Consider the following 17,500-nt stretch of genomic DNA (forward strand, 5'->3'; position numbering starts at 1 on the left):
TCTTGTCAAGAACTGTGCAGGCTCTTTTAGACGCTCTACAGCAAACTGTAATCTGGTCATCCTGTTTTTGCAGCTAGTGGTTTGCATCTTGCATTGTAGCCTTTGTAGTACTTTGTGAAGTCTTCTGCGGACAGTAGTCATCTTCGGTCATCAACTGCAGAAGTATTCCTTGGCCTACCAGGCGCTTTGTTTTTACTGAGCTCACCAGTGCTTACTTTTTTCTTAACAATGTTACAAACAGTTGATTTTGGTAAGCCTAAAGACCGAAGTCTCTGACTGTCTTTTTCTTATCTCTCAACCACATGATGGCTTCCTTGACTTTCATTGGCACAGCTCTGGTTGACATACTCCAATAACAGACTCCAAAGGCAATAAAAAGCCTAGAGTTAAGACTAGCTACTAAAAGCACTCTTATACCTACTCTACACATCTGACTAATCAGAAACACCTGTGAAGCAATTTGTCCCAAACATTATGGAGCTCACTGTATGAATATATCTACTTAAATTCAATTAAATTCAGTGGCTTTATTTGTCATTGGAGTTGCCAAAGCTCAATCATATTTTCAACAAACATCATGAAACTGATAAAAAAGGACATAGTTCAAATAGTAAAATTGGCACAGCAAGATGTATTCTTTCTGAAAGAGAATGGGCAATGTTTGAACAGTCTGTCACACAAGGATGAATCTAGTTAGTTTAACTGAAATAAATGTCTTCATATTTCTGATAAACAAAGTGGCTGAGGCAGAAACACACACACACTCACACACATGCACACTCAGAAAAAAGTACAACTACAGTAACAAAAACAGAAATGTTGCTTCCTCTGAATACCACTGTCTTCGCTGCACACCAACTGTCTCTCCTCTCCCCTCCCACTCCCTTTTCCACCGAACCACCACTCTTCCACTTACATAACTGAGAATGCTCTTAGAACAGCTATATTAGTCAGCATTAACTACATTTTAAAATTATATATTCACTGTTGCTTGACATGTTAAATGTTTTTTGTCAACGGAAAAAAAAATTTAAGGGCTGCAGCTGCCTCACTCAGACTCACTTGCAAAATAAATTACTAATTTCAAGACACTTCTTGGTTACATAAATGTACTTGGAATTGAATGGAAAAAAAGAATCGTTCATTGTTGAAAGCAATGCCTTTCAGCATATACCCTTCTACAGGGTTTGGTGGCTACATGCCAAAACGTGTTGGTTTTAACAAAAAAGGGATTACTTTCTTCAGGCCAACTCAAAGTATAGCTGGAGGTTTTGATTTTCATTCCTGCTGCTGCCTATTCCATGCACCTTTGTAGCTTAGTGAAGAAGCCGCAGTGCTCTCCACGTTTAAACGAAGGGTACATCATAAAAATGAGCGAAACTGTCTTCCCTCCCTCACCTCATGACGAAGTTGTGCCTGTCAATCAACCTGCCGTACCCCGCCCCCCGCAGGTTGCCGGAGTTCCCCACCACGGCACAGCGCTGGCAGCGGCCGGGGTCCCAGGACCCGTAGGGGGAGTGGCCCGGGATCACCTGGAAGAGGCGCGACAGCACCTGCTGTATGCTGTGGGGCTTGAACTGTGGCTGCAGCATCTGTAGGGGGCGACAGAGAGGCGGGAGAAATCCCAGATGAGAAGCCCACCAGGACAGGACACGACAGGTGAAAATCAGGTGGAAAATCCAAGTTCGAAAAGTAAGAGTCCTCCCCAGTATTCTGTTCCAATCACCTGGATTTTCTAATTAGCACAATTCTTCATCCAGAAGGTATAACTAATTAGTGAAATCATCTGAGCTCATGGGTGCAAAAAACACATGGCAAGACTTACTTTCTGACCTCTGGACTTTCCACCGCTGGTGAAAATACACTACAGTGTATCTTTTTACAAAAAACAAATGAGCTCCAAATAAATCTACCAATGAGCATATCAAAGAATAGGCTGTTTTATCGGTGATGACAGAAAGTAAATCCACCCGTGTTTGTAAAATGGTCTAGATTTAACTCGCCTCAAAAATCAGCCTAGTCAAACAAACAAATATTAATTCGTTGGAAACCTCTGCTTTTTGGGCCATTATCAAATTTAGACTATTCTACAAACGCATGAGTGTGAGTTTATTTTCTTTCATTGTCTGTATGTCTACCCAGCACCTGAAAAAAAATATTTTCATCGCTTTAATTTTGAGGTGAGCATGTCTACTGGCCTTTATGCTTCATAGGCGCATAACAAAAGGTACACTTTTACTCCCCAATGTGATTAATAAATGAGCACCTAATAGTTCAGCAACTTTTCCACCACATGAACCCAAAATCAGAGAAAATCAGGTGTTGAATGCCGCAAGTAAACTGAAATGAAGTATGAGCCGGACACAGTTTTGTTTACTCCCCAGCGTAATTAACAAAAAGGCACCACATACAAACGACGTTTCCATTCGCTGCAGCTTCTCATCAGCTTGACAGAGAGCCGCACGACGGCCAAAAACGTCACTTATATCTGGCGCTAATAAATGAACTGCCCGGAGGAGCAAACAGAGTGCGCGCCGATCATCCTTCACGTTCAGCCTGCCGCTGAGTTCGGCGACCGCCAAAGTTTCCTGAGTGCGTTTTGTTATTTTCCGTGATGGCGCAGAGGTGCGGTCCCTACAGGGAAAAGAGCCGAGCAACCTAGATCACGTGTGAAATGCGTGCAGCGAACGAACATCTAAAATGCACGCGTTTGAAACTCTGCCTGTCTCTGGGAAGGGACGAAATCAGGAGAGCTACAGAACGAAGGAACACAAATGGAGGAGAGGTGACGTGGACAGACGGAAGTGACGGAGTCTGATCTGCAACAGAGATGAGACTGGGCGTGGCCTCCAGCCTCTCCTGTGCTTCTACCTGGAGACCGGCACATCCTGTTCCCGCCCCCCTGCACTCCCCCGCCCCAATGTTCACGGCTGGTGCCACAGCCTGGCAGAAGCACCTGGCACGGCTCGGCCTGCGGGCAAGCAGCAGATTTCCGACACATGCTCCCTGCCACATCCGCCAGGCTGGCCACTCCATTTCGGCTCTCAGTAGTTCACTGTGGCCCTCAACAAAAATCTTCCTTCTATCTAATCGAGATACTCAAAGTGTCATTTTGTATGTGGGTTCTAATGGCATTAGAGCCAAAAGTCAGATGTTTTAAAAGCTGATTTTCAGAACTACTCTAGCTACCCTTTAACACACGGGAAAACGAGTAGTTATCACTGGCCCCCTCCACATGTCCCGGAGAGACATAGAGAAGTGGTTCAGGTTGTTCTCACTTCACACTTGGCTGAGAGACCACTGCACTTCCACTGGAGCCCCTTACACTGACAATTCTGATTTATTCAGGAAGAGGCCTGCCTTCTTCAGGCAAGATGGTATTCATTCAAACAGGAGGCGTGCCCAGATGCCCTCTGAGAACACCGCAGCTGGCCTCAAGCCGTGACGGTCTCTGCGTGCTGTTTCTTCCAGGGTCTGAGCAGAGCACTCCTCAAATTTCTACAGGATCTTCCTCTCAATCCCAAGGATGTCCTTTTAATTTTACCACTAACCAGCATGCTGGACCAGGATACAGTAGGGACTTTTATAGCTATACAAATCTGAATGCAAACACAGGAAACAGATTTATTAATAGCTTGGGATAACTCTAGATCACCCAGTCTATTGGTCATCAAAAGCCCTACTGTAAACATGTCTGCCTCGGCAGAAATTTTGACCTACAGTAACGTACAGCAAAAAAATCTTGTACAAATAAATACTCAGCCTTCCGACATTTTGTTATAATAGTACGTCTGAATTAGAATCACCACAAGATTATTTTAAAACATGTCATGGGATAGGACTATTGTCCTTAAATATTAGGAGCCTAATCCCAAGGTTGGACTTTGTTCATGTTTTAATTGATGAAACTTCTCCTGATATTTTCAGACTTTCTGAAACCTGCCTCAGGAAAAAAGTTTCAAATTCGGACACATTCATTGATGAATATAATTTATTATGTCAGATAGAAAATTTAAAGGAGGAGGGGTTTTGATATTTGTAAATTATTGTGTTGCTGTATCTGAACTTGCTGCTGCCTCATTGTCTAAGCAGTTTGAATATATTGTTCTTGACATCTGCATTGGGGGGGACGCCCATTTTTACTATTATTGGTATTTACCGTCCTCCCTCAGCAATTAGTGAGGCATTAGAAGACACTGGCAAATTACTGTCAAATTATGCTTCGTCTAAATTGATTGTTATGGGTGATTTCAATTTTGACTGGCTCTCTAAAAAGGCTGAAAGAAATTTGCTTTGATTTAAATTTTACACAAAACCCACAAGGCGCTGATTGATATTTTAATGTATTGACAAATAGGCTAGCTCAATACATCAGTGTCGACTGCCTAATTGCATGTATCCAAAATGCCAGAAAATGAAAATGTAGCACCAGTGTTATTACAAAATGAAACTTCAAACATTTTTTAAAACTGGGTTTTCTTCATGAACTTTATTAGTCTGACTTAGAAAGAAATTGTTACATCTCTGATTCTGACCAATCCCTGGACCATTTCTCTCATGTATTTAATTCCATTGCTGATAAACATGCCCCCTATAAGAACTTCAGGATTAAAAACCGGTTTAACCCCTGGGTTTCCTCAGATCTTTCTGCAGCTATGCATATCAGCGAAAAGCGTGGTCCAAGGCTAGAATGACTGGCACTCCAGCTGACTAGCTGAGCTTTAGGCAACTGAGGAACCAACGCATTTCCATGATAAGGAAAGCAAAGTCTGATTATTCCTGACCTCTCTTTCAAGCTGTAATGGAGATGCACATAGATTCAGGAAAAACTGTGAAATCTTTGAAAAAAAATCCCACCACTACTCTTCCTTCTGGCATTTTCAGTGAAAATGATTTTATTATAAATAAAACAGATATGGCAGAAGCTTTTCATCATCATTTCATCTCCTCTGGCCATTTGTTTGATAGGCTGTCTGTTGACATTGCTCCAGATAGCCATACCCTTAGCCCAGTAACAGAAATTTCATCCAACCCATTGTGTCCAATCAAATTTTCTTTTAGACCTGTAAGTTGTAATGAAGTTTATAATGCACTGGCAAGCATACATACAAGGAAGTCAGTGAGAGAAGCCAATCTTGATTCTTGCTCTTTAGCAAACAGATGGAAACTGCATTCCGTTTCTGTTTATCTATAAGTCCCGACTTAGGAAACGTCCCCAATATCTCTCATCTTTAATTACTTTTAAATCCAGTAATTATGATACCAGCTCTCAGGTCTTTTTAAGTTTAGATACACCACATGTAGACACTAAGCTGGGGAAAACAAGTTTTCAGTACTATGCCGCTCACAGATGGAATACATTTTTAAAAACTTGGAAATCACAATCTCTTGTCCCCTTAAAAAAATTGAAGTATTATACATGGATTTTCTTAATGTTGTATGTAGTTGCTTCCTTTGAATTATCCCTGTATGATGTTTTACTACTGAAGGTTAACTTGTGATTTAATTGTACTTGCCAGTTTTTATACATGTCTTATTTGGTTGCAGGTATCTTGACCTCAACAAGACTACCTATAAAAATAAAGGATAGGTAAATAAATGAGTAAAATAAAAATGTAACTGCCTTACATTATAACACAGCGAATATAACTGCCTTACCTTGTAATACAGTGTCTATAACTGCCTTACTTCGTAACACATTATAACAGGCTTACCTCATAAAATAGTGAATGTAACTGCCTTTTGCCTTAAAAGAGTGAAATATGCACATTTACTCTAAACCTTAGTGAATATAGCTGCCTTACCCATTACCATAATGAATACAATGCCTAACCCTTGGTTGGGGGCAATTCAATTTAGTCAGTTCAGAAAAGCAATTAAAATTCAATTTGGGCACTGAGAAATACCAATAATACTCTTTTATGATTTTTGAATGAATACATTTGAATTCATTTTCTCAACGGAAATGGAACTGACCCCAACTCTGTTCCTTCACATGTGCACTGGCTCCTGCTGCCTTGACATGAATATGCTGACTGTACATAGGATTAAATTCCAACTGCTGCTACAATGTAGAGAATTTGCTCTTACCTGACTTATTTTGTAATACTGTACATGCTGTCTGGCACTGTGATATTATGAATTTGCTTTTGACTGTACGCTCAGGAAATTACTAAGCATGTCTGTTCCCCCTACCACCTCTTATTATCTTTCTCTAGCATTCTCACTCCCTCCTTCTCTATGTTATGTGCTCCTGTTTTTTTATTTTTGCGGAAATTAGTTTGTTGTAATTTTCCTTCTTTTGTCCAGTAGGAGTCGCTCTCTCCGCGGGCCGAAGCGGGTACGCGCGCAGGCGTGTGCACTGGTCGGTTCCGGGTGCAGATTGCCGTGATTGGCCGTAAAAGATGGCGGTTCGGGACATCGTTCTCTCTCTCTTTGTTCTTGTAGAGACGCTACAAGCAGCGACTACCGACTACTGTGTCTTGTCTTGTTTTGTTTAACAGTCAACATTGTTCTTTGTCAAAAATCACACTGCATACTTCATAGACCGTGTGGTAAGGTTTTCTTTTCTTTTGCACCTTTTTACTGTAATTAGTCAGGGTAGGGTAGCAGCGGACCGGAAGACTCACTTCCCCCTTCCTCCCCTTTAATCAGATTTTTCTCTTGTCCCATCCTCCACGGTAGTGAGGGCAGAACTTATGTTACATTTAGACAGCGAGCGTTAGGTTAGATCTGCTGGCTCTGTCCTGCCTGTTTGTTTGTGGGTGTTTGTATTGTATTGGGTTATTGGGTTTTGTAATAAATATATACTTTGTATTCTGGCAAAGAACGCTGTGATGTATTTAAATGTGTCGGGCTATGGGCTGACAGCCGGCTACTGAAACTCAGCAGTCTGGACGTAACCCACTTCCTTCCTCACTTCACTCTATCTTCAGTTTTTACTGAACAACGTTATTGCCTTTAGCAACAAGTGCCTTTTAGCTCCTGATCCTTATATGTCTGTTTTTTCTTTTTTTTTGGTATGCTTTTAATATGAAACTTTTATTTTTCTGCTGCCATCTTGACCAGGACTCCCAGGCAGAAGAGATATTGTATCTCAATGGGACCTTCCTGGTTAAATAAAGGATAATAAAATAAAAGAATTAAATCTTGAGGCAAGAACCGTGGCTTTATCCTGGATTTGATTTGCACAACGAGGCTCGACTTTTCTCCACGGGATTTCAAGGCACGGTTTCAGTTTATTCCATTTTAGTGGAATTCCTCAACGTGTCTTTTAAGCAGGCACGCCCTTTCCTTTCCTTGGCTGAGTGGCCAGTACGATCCTGCTCCAACTTACAAACACAGACCAGAGATCTCAGCACACATACCAGGGATCTTATTATAAACAGACCGGCGGGCAAGTAACAGAAAGAGAGGTGAAACGAGAGAAAAACAGAGAACAAGAGAGACAGAAAGAGATAGACAGAGACAACGAGAAAGAGGGAAATAGTGAGAGACAGAAAAAAAAGAGAGAGAGGGAAGGAGATAACAAAAGAAAATCCAAAGGTGAAAAGAGAAGTAAGGAGGAAAGAGATGAGAATAGTGAGGTTGAAGGGAGAAAGACTGAAGAGCTGAGAGAAGAAGAGGAAAGGAGATCCTGTTGAGGAGTTGTGTGTCACGGGCAGCTCACTTACCACCCACCAGTAGTACACGTCGGAAGGAAGCTGGATGTTGTCCCGGGTCCAGACGGGTGAGATATCAGGGTCGTAATTTTCGTCGAACCATTCCGAGACGCCGGGGTCCCCCACGCAGCGCTGGCAGGCGCAGGTTTTGGGCTGGCCGCCCCCTTGTGGGCCGAGCCGGTGGGTGCCGGTGTAGCTGGGCACCAGCTTGACCCGCCGAGACTCCTCCCAGCTCGGGGGATCCAGGTATGGCAACCCAGTGCCGCCCCGGAGGGAGAGGGAGAAGAGCAGGGAGGTGAGGAAGAGCAGGGCCAGGGACCCCAGCAGTACCCAGACGCGCAAGGAGCAGCGCATGGCTGGCCCTCCTGCTCCACCCGCACCCGCACCCGGTCCTGATCCCCACGACCTCTGAGCCCGCCCCACGCCGCCCCACCCCCACCCCCACCCCTGCTCACGATGTTGCGTGACGCCTGGGGTCGGGCCCACCCAGTCCCATCTGCCTCCGCCGCCACCTGCCACCACCCCCCCCACGCTTGTCTGGCCTCCGTTCAGCCTCCCAGCGTCCCCGCCCAGCCCAGAAGGAAAAGAGGCGAGTCAACACCTCAATCTTCGACCGCCCCTCTTGTTCCCACCTTACAGGACCAGCAGGGGTCAGTGTTTCTGTCCTTCTGCTCTCTCCCTACACAGTAGCATGCACTAGTGTGACCCCCCCCTCCAAAGTCTAGCCAACAAGTTCAGGGTCCTGTTCCTGCACGCATGTTGGCTGTACGTCCATCTGTCAGTTTGTCTCTATATCTCTCTTGTCTTGTCCTGTCTGTGCAGTAGACCTCCTGCTCAGCAGGTAGGTAGTCTAGAGGGACGCAGGTAGAAAGTCATTGGTTCCATGGTGGCCACGCCCTCCGCCCCACCCCTTTTCCTTTGCCCCGTTCTTTCCAAACTTCTACACAGCGCGGGCGATTAGGAGGAGCTTCGGAAATAGCCTGGAAACAGGCAGCCAGGGGTCCAGCGAAAGAGTATGTGCAGAGTCCATGACCGTTCCAGAGGAACGTGAGGTCCCAATTCTGGTCTGCGTTCCACCTCCGTGGTAGGGGGGTAAAACCGGGTTCCAGATGTTGTCAATCTGCCAAGTGCACTGAAGGACAAGAAAGAGTAGAAGAACAACAAGGAAGAAATTTTAGAGGATGGAGGAGACCACCAACCAGCCAGGACTGCCCACGCTACAGAAAAGGTCCAATCGGATTGCAGTCCAGGGGAAGCCTTCAGGATCAGTCCAACCCCTGAAACAGCTTTACCACTACCAGCCTTGGGAGAAAAAGACCGCTCACAAGAAAATACAAAATAACAAAAATCTAATTTCTTCTGTTGAGGGGGCAAGGGGTCGGAGGGGATGGGGGCACAAGCTGCTCCCTAACCTCCGAGTCTCTCCTGACAGCCTGCAGTGGAGTAAGTAATGTGTGTGTGTGTGCGTGTATGTGAGCATGTGTGTGTGTGCGAGTGTGTGTATGTGTGTGTGTGTGTGTGCATGAGTGTGTGTGTGTGTGTGTGTGCCTGTGTGTGTGTGAGCATGTGTGTGTGTGCGAGTGTGCGTGTGTGTGTGCGTTTTTGTGTGTGTGTGCACGAGTGTGTGTGTGTGTGCGTGTGTGTGTGTATGTGAGCATGTGTGTGTGTGTGTGTGTGTGTGTGTGCGAGTGTGTGTGTGTATGTGTGTGTGTGTTTTTGCGTGTGAGTGTGTGAGTGTGTATATGTATACATGTGCGGCAGTGCTGTTGAGATTAATTGAATTGTGTATCCTTTGGGAGGACAGTGGGGAAGGTGGGGGCATTATACTTTGACCCCTGAGCTGCTAATCATCTAATCTAATCTAATCATCGCAACCACATCCTGCCCAACACGGTGCCCGCTATTACTCTCTCCCTCTCACTTCCCTTTCTCTTTCTCTATCTCCCTCTCACTTCCCTTTCTCTATCTCCCTCTCACTTCCCTTTTTCTTTCTCTATCTCCCTCTCACTTCTTTCTCTTTCTCTATCTCCCTCTCTCTCAACTGCCCATAATGTCCTCCACCCTCCTCCAGATCCATTCTTATGTCTCTCAGCCAGTCCATCCTTCTCACCTGTGTGGTCAGTAAGTGCCCAGCTCTCTATCTGCGCAGACAGGCAGACGGCCAGACTGGGCCTCCCTCTGAGACTCCTCTTTCAGGAGTATGAGCCTCTCTCACTGCCTCCACTGCGCCCCAAATTCTCACCACTAGGGAAGGACGAAGGTCCTGTCGGGCAGAGAAGAAGGGGAGGGAGAGAGGGATGGGGGAGAGAGGGGGCAGAGAGAAAGAGAGAGTCAATACAGTAGTAATCTGTGTCTGTAATGGAAAGGGTGGAAAGAATTACGCTGCATTCAAAAACACTGCCGGTGGCGTTTCTTTGAGGACGTGACAAAGAGTGGGAGTTTTTTCCCTCCAGTGAGTACGTGGGGCTGCTGCGCGCGTGTGCTGTGTGTGTGTGTGTGTGCATGCGTGTGCTGTGTGTGTGTGTGTGTGTGTGTGTGTGTGTGTGTGCGTGTGTGTGTGTGTGTGCGTGCGTATGCTGTGTGTGCTGCGTGTGTGAGACAGCATCACCCCTGCAGCAAGCCCGGGTCTTTTTGGCCGACTGCCCTCTCCTCTGAAACGCTCATCCTTTCCTTATTCAGTTCCAGCACTTCACAAAAAAAACGCGCTGCCGCCCGATAAATGATATTCATGAATTCAAGTGGGCGACTTGTGCTCAGACCCCTCCGTGTTCTTTGAGCGACTGCGAGCGATGCTAGCGGGGAGGTCAGAGATAGCCCTGGCCCTGTTTACCGGCTGGCTGTCAGGGCCCGTGGAGCTACTGAGTGTGCCCGCTGACAATCGTGTGTTAAACTGAGATAAGCGCACCGTGCTCCGGCCACCCACGAACGCCGAGAGAAACGTCGCGTTTTTTTCCCCCTCCAGTCCCTTTTTGACTGGACGCGCGAACCAGCCAATCAGCCCGCTGCTTTCACTCCCCAGGCTTTGTGCATGCGTTATTTCAGTTTACAGCACTGCCACCAACCCAACTCAGAACTCCAATCTGATTGGTGCGTTTTACCCTGGCATTCTTACATTGGCCCGCCTTTGACAGATTCACCCAGCTTGTTATCACTTTCTACAGATCAGTTTTATTCATTAGGCATTTTATTAATTAGGCATTTATTTATTTACTCATTATGTATTTATTTATTTAATTATGTTTATTGAACTGGCAACATTGTTTACCTTGAACATTCCAATCAGGAAAGAATATCTGAATTTTTATATCACAGATGGTCTGTATGTGCATCTGTGTATGAGTACGTATATGTGCTGAAGCTGGCTTGTGTCTTGTGTAGAGTGTGTGTTGCTGTGGCTTGGTGCTGTTAGGTATGGTGTGTTTGTGCTTGCATGTGTGTGTACTCTGGGGTGTGTGCAAGTATGAATGCATAGTTGGAGGCAAGATAAAGTCAATTTTGAATGTTATTTATAGCTACACTCATTTGAAAGGTAAGTAGTATTTTGTAACACAATACACTCTAGAGTTTTATTACATACCCTTGCCCCTTCTTACATGCTCAGTGGGTATTGGTCATCATTAAACCAAGCTGACCAATTGCAAGTCCATTCTTGCATGAGCAGCTGCTGTCAAACTTGAGACCACCATGCCTCCAGACAAGCAAAGATCTGTCTGAGTAAGATGTTCCTATGGCAACTGGGAGTGTCCAGACCAGAGCCATCAAAAAGCATACGGCCCACCGCCCAACTTGCCCGGAATAACATGCCTTCCATCTGCACTCAATCACTCCACCCCCCAACCCCCCCTTAACTCAACCGATGATGTCATTTATCATCAAGGCGACCAACCCCACCAATCCCACAGGGGGCACCTAAACAATTTTCAACAGAATTTTGAATACGTTGTTTTCTGTGTCTGTGGCCATTTGCCAGACTTCACAAACCTAAAAATGTGTGAAATACCATGTGCTGTCAACGAGAATAACATGGCTGCTTGCTGTTTGATTGGTTCATAGGAGTCGGTGATTGAAAGCACATGGTAGTTCCACCTGTAAAGGGGTCCACGAAGCCTTACTCTCCATTTCCTAATCTATCCAACAACTCACCCAGCTGTCAATCAAAATCTATATATCTACAATTCAAAGCACCCGTCCCCCCACATTACCCCAGGCTCCCTCTCCCACAAGTGACTCATTGACGACCTCTTTTATTATGTTTAATGATATCATTATATTTAATATTAAAGTGGCGCCCATTGTGCTAATGTGGAAAATACACACATCTATCGGAGCAGACAGGTGGACAGATGAAGGCGAAGGGCTTTTCCCCTCTCCTCAGCCAATGGGAGCCTCCTCCTCTCTGCTCTGTTCCCTGCTCTTGCTCTCCCTTCTCTCTCTTTCTCTTTGCCTCTTTCCTTTTCGCCTCCTTTCACCGTTCACCCCTTCTAAGAAGAGGTCACACCGTTCTCCGAAAAGGGGAGCAGAGACAATGGGACTCGAGGCTGGCCAATATCCTGCCGGCTCGAATCTATATTTCACTGCTCGCTTTCACTCGGCAAACAAGGCGAGGGCACCGTTTCTGCCAGGCCCGAAAACACACACTTGCGCGTGTGTGTGCCGTGGCCTATTGAATTATTGATCCCGCTCCAGTTGTGATGCTTTGATCGCGGCTGTGCAGACCGCGGCTGGAGAGGAGACCTGCTCTCACGCGCTCGAGGTGCAGCGGCTGTGAGCGCCGCGGTCTCAGAGGAGGTCAGCGCGCAGACAACAGCTTTGGACGCAAGAACAATGGGAACCCGATCCCTCCGCGCGCGGATAATCTGGATTAGCTCGGGACGAACACGGCGGACACACGTGGACCACAGCCCACACGACACGTGAAAGTGCGCGCTGTGCGTGTGTGTGTGTGTCCGTGCACAGTGTGTGTGTGTGCGCTGAGTGTGTGTGTGTGTGTCTGTGCAGTGTGTGCACGCTGTGTGTGTCTGTGCACAGTGCGCACAAGCGTGTGTGTGTGTGTGCAAGCGTGTGTGAAAGCATGCGCATGACTGCAGTAATGCTGCTCATATTCATTGTCAGCTTTTGCATGCGTGTAGTTTATAGACATTTGTATGTGTGAACGGCTGACAGACACTTGTAGACAGGCAATTTATACACACATACACAAACATACACACACACACAAACACACTCATGCACGTGCACATACGGTGAGATATGGAAAGTATGTTTACCATCGACCTCTTTTCCATCTTTCTTTCATCCCTCCCTCACCTCTCCCTCAGTCTTTCCCCTCTCCTCTTTAGTCCATCCATCAGCCCCTCCCCCCTCTTCTCACTCTCATTCTCCTTTCTTCTTTTATCCCATTTTCTATTTCACCCTCTCTCCCTTTGTTTCTTCTCTCTTCCTTTCCTCATTCTTTCTTTCTTTCTTTTTGTCCATCTGTTCCAGTTCCTCTACTTCCCCTCTTTACTTCAATTCAGTTCCCTCTGCCATTTTCTCTCTCATTCGGCTTTCAGGCCGACGCATTCACTGCAAACTCTGCCACCCTTTTCTTTCTTTTCTCCCTCTCGTTTTTCTTCTGTGTACCTCCCGAGAGTACCTCCCGATTTCCCTCCCTCTCAGACTCCAGATATGCGGAGGGATTACAATAACAGGGCTGTCTGACATTTTTGCCAAAAATGAGTAAGCAGTGGAACGCCCTCTCTCCTATTTTTTCCCCATACAACACATTAGCATTTAAACACGTCAAACCATGCACAAACACAACATAAGGCAATGGTGTGATTTGAGACTTTAATATTCTGAAGATTTCTATGTCCAAATGCAAATGTATATAATTTAATATTGCATAGTTCTATTTAGAACCATGTAATTCCAAGTTTTCAAAGCATTAAAACTATGTTCTGTGAATACACGCTACCAAGTACACTCTCGCTCGATGCTTTGCACATCTGGCATATTTATTAGGCACTGACTGCAGATGTGGGGAAACGAGGTACAGATCTTTGGCCCGCCTCAATATGCTAAACCTTACTTTTTCCATTACTTTTTTCCACTCACAAACAGCGTTCACTGCAAGGCAAAAGTTCGCCTCGCAATAATCACAGTGCCTAGATGTGTGTAAAATGCATTGTCATCACATCGGGGTAAAGTAAGTATTTGAAATGTTTGTACTTTTACAATGGCGATACATTTAACACTCCTGCAGATCCCTGACAAATCAAATTTTCAACAAAACACCTTACAAAAACCAACCAACGCAATCACATGAAACTCGATTTATATTCATTTATCTTTTATTTATTCAGAGTCCCACTGAGATCAAAAGCTTTTGTTCAGAGAAGTCCTGGCCAAGATGGAATTTTATACTAAACATTGAGGAAAATACCTATTATTGAGGAAAATAGATGTTTCTTTCAATTCCATTTCTGGGAAATATACTGGTATCTTAAAAGCCTGAAGTAAAACAATAAAATAAAATAAAAAATTTCCCTTTTAAAAAATTAATGTACTGCCAATATAAGACCAGAAAAAAAGATTCAAAATACACTGCCGCTTTCAGATATTGCAATATACATTTTTTTTTTCAAAAAACAATATTGTAAAATTATTATATTTTCCAAAACTGCACATATTTGCTATTCACTGCAGTTTACTAAGGTTCGGTAAGGTTGGACTCAGGTCTGATTGTACTGGCTGAGGTCAACAGGCCCCTGCCAATATGGCTGGCTGCCTCACAGTCACTCAGCTAAGCCCTGTTTCCCGTCACAGGAAGGCAGGTGCCCAGGAAGTGGCTTTTTGTGACGCACTTGTGTACGCTTCAATACCCAGTGAAAGCGTTTGTGCTCGCCTTACCGCTGGTTGTCTGACACCCCTCCCTTTCGCCTTTTACTTCTCTCTTCCTTCCCCCCTTTCAGTCTGCATCCGCTCAATTCAAACAGATTTGCTATCCCAATCAATATTCACATTGATCCGAAACAATTACATTACATAAATAATAAACAACAAGTTATAACGAGAGACACAATTACAAAAAAAAACTCAATTTTTTTAAAAATGGCTAAATGTAATGAAACATTATGGTCCTGGGTAAGTCACTATCCCTTAGCGGTAGACAGCGATGTAACGGATCGCTCTCTACCTCCTTATCTCCCACACCCTCGTTGCGTCTTTCTTTATCTCCCTCCCCACCCGCAGAGCTTCCTCTCTCTCCCTCTCTTTGAGGAAGTGAATGGGAGACCGCGTGCTTCTATCTTGGGCCTTTCTAGGACAGGTTGAGATAAGTGAGACACACTTTCTCTGCAGCGGGCCTGGAATGTAGAACGCCACCCAGTACGGGAACCACTCAAAACCTCCAAACACATGGCAGACAGACAGACAGACAGACAGACACACACACAAGCCACAAATTCACTGCACCCTTCACAGGAAGACCCACAAAATCCAACTTGCATTGCATGGGCTTTTAGCTGTTTAGTCAGACATTTCCTAATGAGCTGATTTTCTAAAGCCGCGTTTCCACCAAAATTACCCGGAACTTTCAGTCCCAGGAACTACTTTACCAGGAACTAAAAGGTTCCTTCAGCCAATGGTTGTCTGCGTTTCCACCGGGGTCTAAAGTACCGCGAAGATTAGGCAAATTAGCCCACTGACGTTGTCGTCGGTCCATCTGTCATGATATCTTCTGTAACCCCATACTACCACCGAAGTAGCCTACATTATTTTCTAATAACCGGGACAGCCCGGAGGGGTTTATTCCACTTATATACAACGGGTTACCAACAATGACTATATATGGTTACTTTTGTATTTATTGATTTTCATATATCCTCTCAAACACATTCATTAACAGCAGAAAACATGCACACGTTGTAAACAATTTGCTGTTTTATTACTTTCTCGTCGTCAATTCCATATAGGCTAATCGCAAAATGACAAGAATACAACGAAAACTCGGACTTGCGTGAAAATGTAAATTAGTAGTGGTACAGCCACCGTTTGCTTTCCTTCGAAGTTACTGCTAGCCGAGCAGCGAAGTGTGCCCTCCAAATGCGAACCATGCACAATAAATGAGTCCATAGTCTTCCTGGTCTTTTCGTGGAATTGAAAAATGGCAGTAAAATTGAGTAAAATTACGGCAGTCTGAAAAAGCTAAAGGGAAGATTACTAGAATTAACCTGTTATTTTACCCGGATAAAAAGTGCGGAAGGTGATTTCCAGTTTGCTTGTACTGTATCACCAATGTTAATTATGCAGAACTACCGCATACCTCACATAACTGTATCAAACGTTTTGAGTCAATTACAACGGGCTAACAAAGAAAATCCGGAAGAAAATATTCAGCAACCGAATTAATCCGTTTGAATGTTTTGGTAGCCTACGTAATATGCTGTCCCAGCACGAATGTTTAGCATTTTATAAAACGAATACTAAAGCAAGAAAAGAACAGAAGAGCACACGTTATAATTCCAAGACGTTGACAGGCTATAACCAAAAGTAGGCTACTGCGCCGCATAACATACAAGTTTGATTTGAAGTTATTATGAAAATTAATTGGTTTGCCGCTGCATATTTTCAAACATGGCGGGTAATGGCGGAAAATAAATACAACACAAATGCTACGAGTACTCGACCAATCAGAAATGTTCAGCGCTGCAAGCTCCACCCAAAAGGTTCCTGTACTTTCGGAAAGTACTACCCCCCGAGCAGGAACGTTTTGGGGGGTAAAACAAAGCCCCCAGAACTACATTTAGACCCTAGTTCCTGCGGTGGAAATGCACTGAGTTCCTCAAAAGGTTCCTAGTTCCGGGGTATAGTTCCTGCGGTGGAAACGCGGCTTAAGCTTTTCTAAAGGAAGACAGGTAACATCTTTTTTTTTCTAGGATGCACTTTGAGGGGGATTCGCTTGATTTTTAAAGTGACCCGAATAATTTTGTCAGCACAGCACTCCTCACACAGCATGCGCCAAGTGATGACACAGAGACTGAAGACTGAAAATGAGAGAGAGATGTAGAGTGAAGTCGTCTCCCCCCTCATTCTTTCTGACTCAAGACACGCACAGCATGGGGGTGAGGGGTAACCGTTTTCACAGGTGCAGTATGTGTCTCCAGCAGTCACATCATGCGAACAGTGACGCTGACGCCTTCATAGCGTATAACGGAAAGCAGAGTGGAGACTCGGCTCCTCGGAAAGCCTCGTGCCAAAGGAAGCGGTCTTTCTCGGACCGCCTACGTCCCTTTCTTTTCCGTTAGGGGACCACAAGCAGGCCACAGGGCACAACCGCAGACCTGAAGTTCAAAGAGTAACCTGGAGGCAACTGTGCTAACCTCCATCTAACCTCTCAATGACTGTACTTCTTTAAAGAACTCTATGTTCTACTCCTGATGTAACTTCAGATTTTTGTCCATTCCTTTGATTATAACACATTCTGTCCACCCAGAAGAGCTTACATTGGCCTCTAAAATGTACACTGCCCACCCAGAAGAGCAGCCATTGGCTGCCTCTCAAACGCACACAGCGAGGTGTTGTTTCCGTTCACCCAACCCTCAGCCTGAGCTACACTGCCATTGTTCTGGAGGACTGTGTGAGTTGTGCAGGCAGACTGCAGGCACCCCACTCACCAGGGGATTCAGTTACGGGATGATGTAAGACATTCCGTGCCAACGGAAAACTTTAGCAAACAAGGCTTTTGCTGACTCTGGTTTCACACCTACACCAGTCGTCTGTCCTGTTTCTGGCATTTGTTTGATGTGAACGTGGCACACCACGCGTGGGTATGTCTAGAAAAGAAAGTGTGTCCGCAC

General features: G+C 45.0%; 1 protein-coding gene and 1 long non-coding RNA gene across 2 annotated transcripts in view; both read right to left on the reverse strand.

Annotated features, from left to right (window-relative positions):
* st3gal2 (ST3 beta-galactoside alpha-2,3-sialyltransferase 2) overlaps positions 1 to 8,079 on the reverse strand; it is a 21,175-nt gene extending 13,096 nt beyond the window's left edge. The window contains exons 1-2 of the mRNA XM_035417488.1: positions 7,674 to 8,079; positions 1,399 to 1,592 (exon numbers count right to left, since the gene is read on the reverse strand). Of these exons, the coding sequence (XP_035273379.1) occupies positions 1,399 to 1,592; positions 7,674 to 8,015 (536 nt within the window). The 5' untranslated portion in view covers positions 8,016 to 8,079. The remainder of the gene's footprint in view (positions 1 to 1,398; positions 1,593 to 7,673) is intronic.
* Positions 8,080 to 8,155: 76 nt separating this feature from the next.
* LOC118228497 overlaps positions 8,156 to 17,500 on the reverse strand; it is a 19,128-nt gene continuing 9,783 nt past the window's right edge. Inside the window, exons 3-4 of the long non-coding RNA XR_004765505.1 lie at positions 9,772 to 9,924; positions 8,156 to 8,793 (exon numbers count right to left, since the gene is read on the reverse strand). This is a non-coding gene — a long non-coding RNA (uncharacterized LOC118228497). The remainder of the gene's footprint in view (positions 8,794 to 9,771; positions 9,925 to 17,500) is intronic.

Source organism: Anguilla anguilla, chromosome 5, assembly GCF_013347855.1.
Source record: "Anguilla anguilla isolate fAngAng1 chromosome 5, fAngAng1.pri, whole genome shotgun sequence".
NCBI classification, from domain to species: Eukaryota; Metazoa; Chordata; class Actinopteri; order Anguilliformes; family Anguillidae; genus Anguilla; species Anguilla anguilla.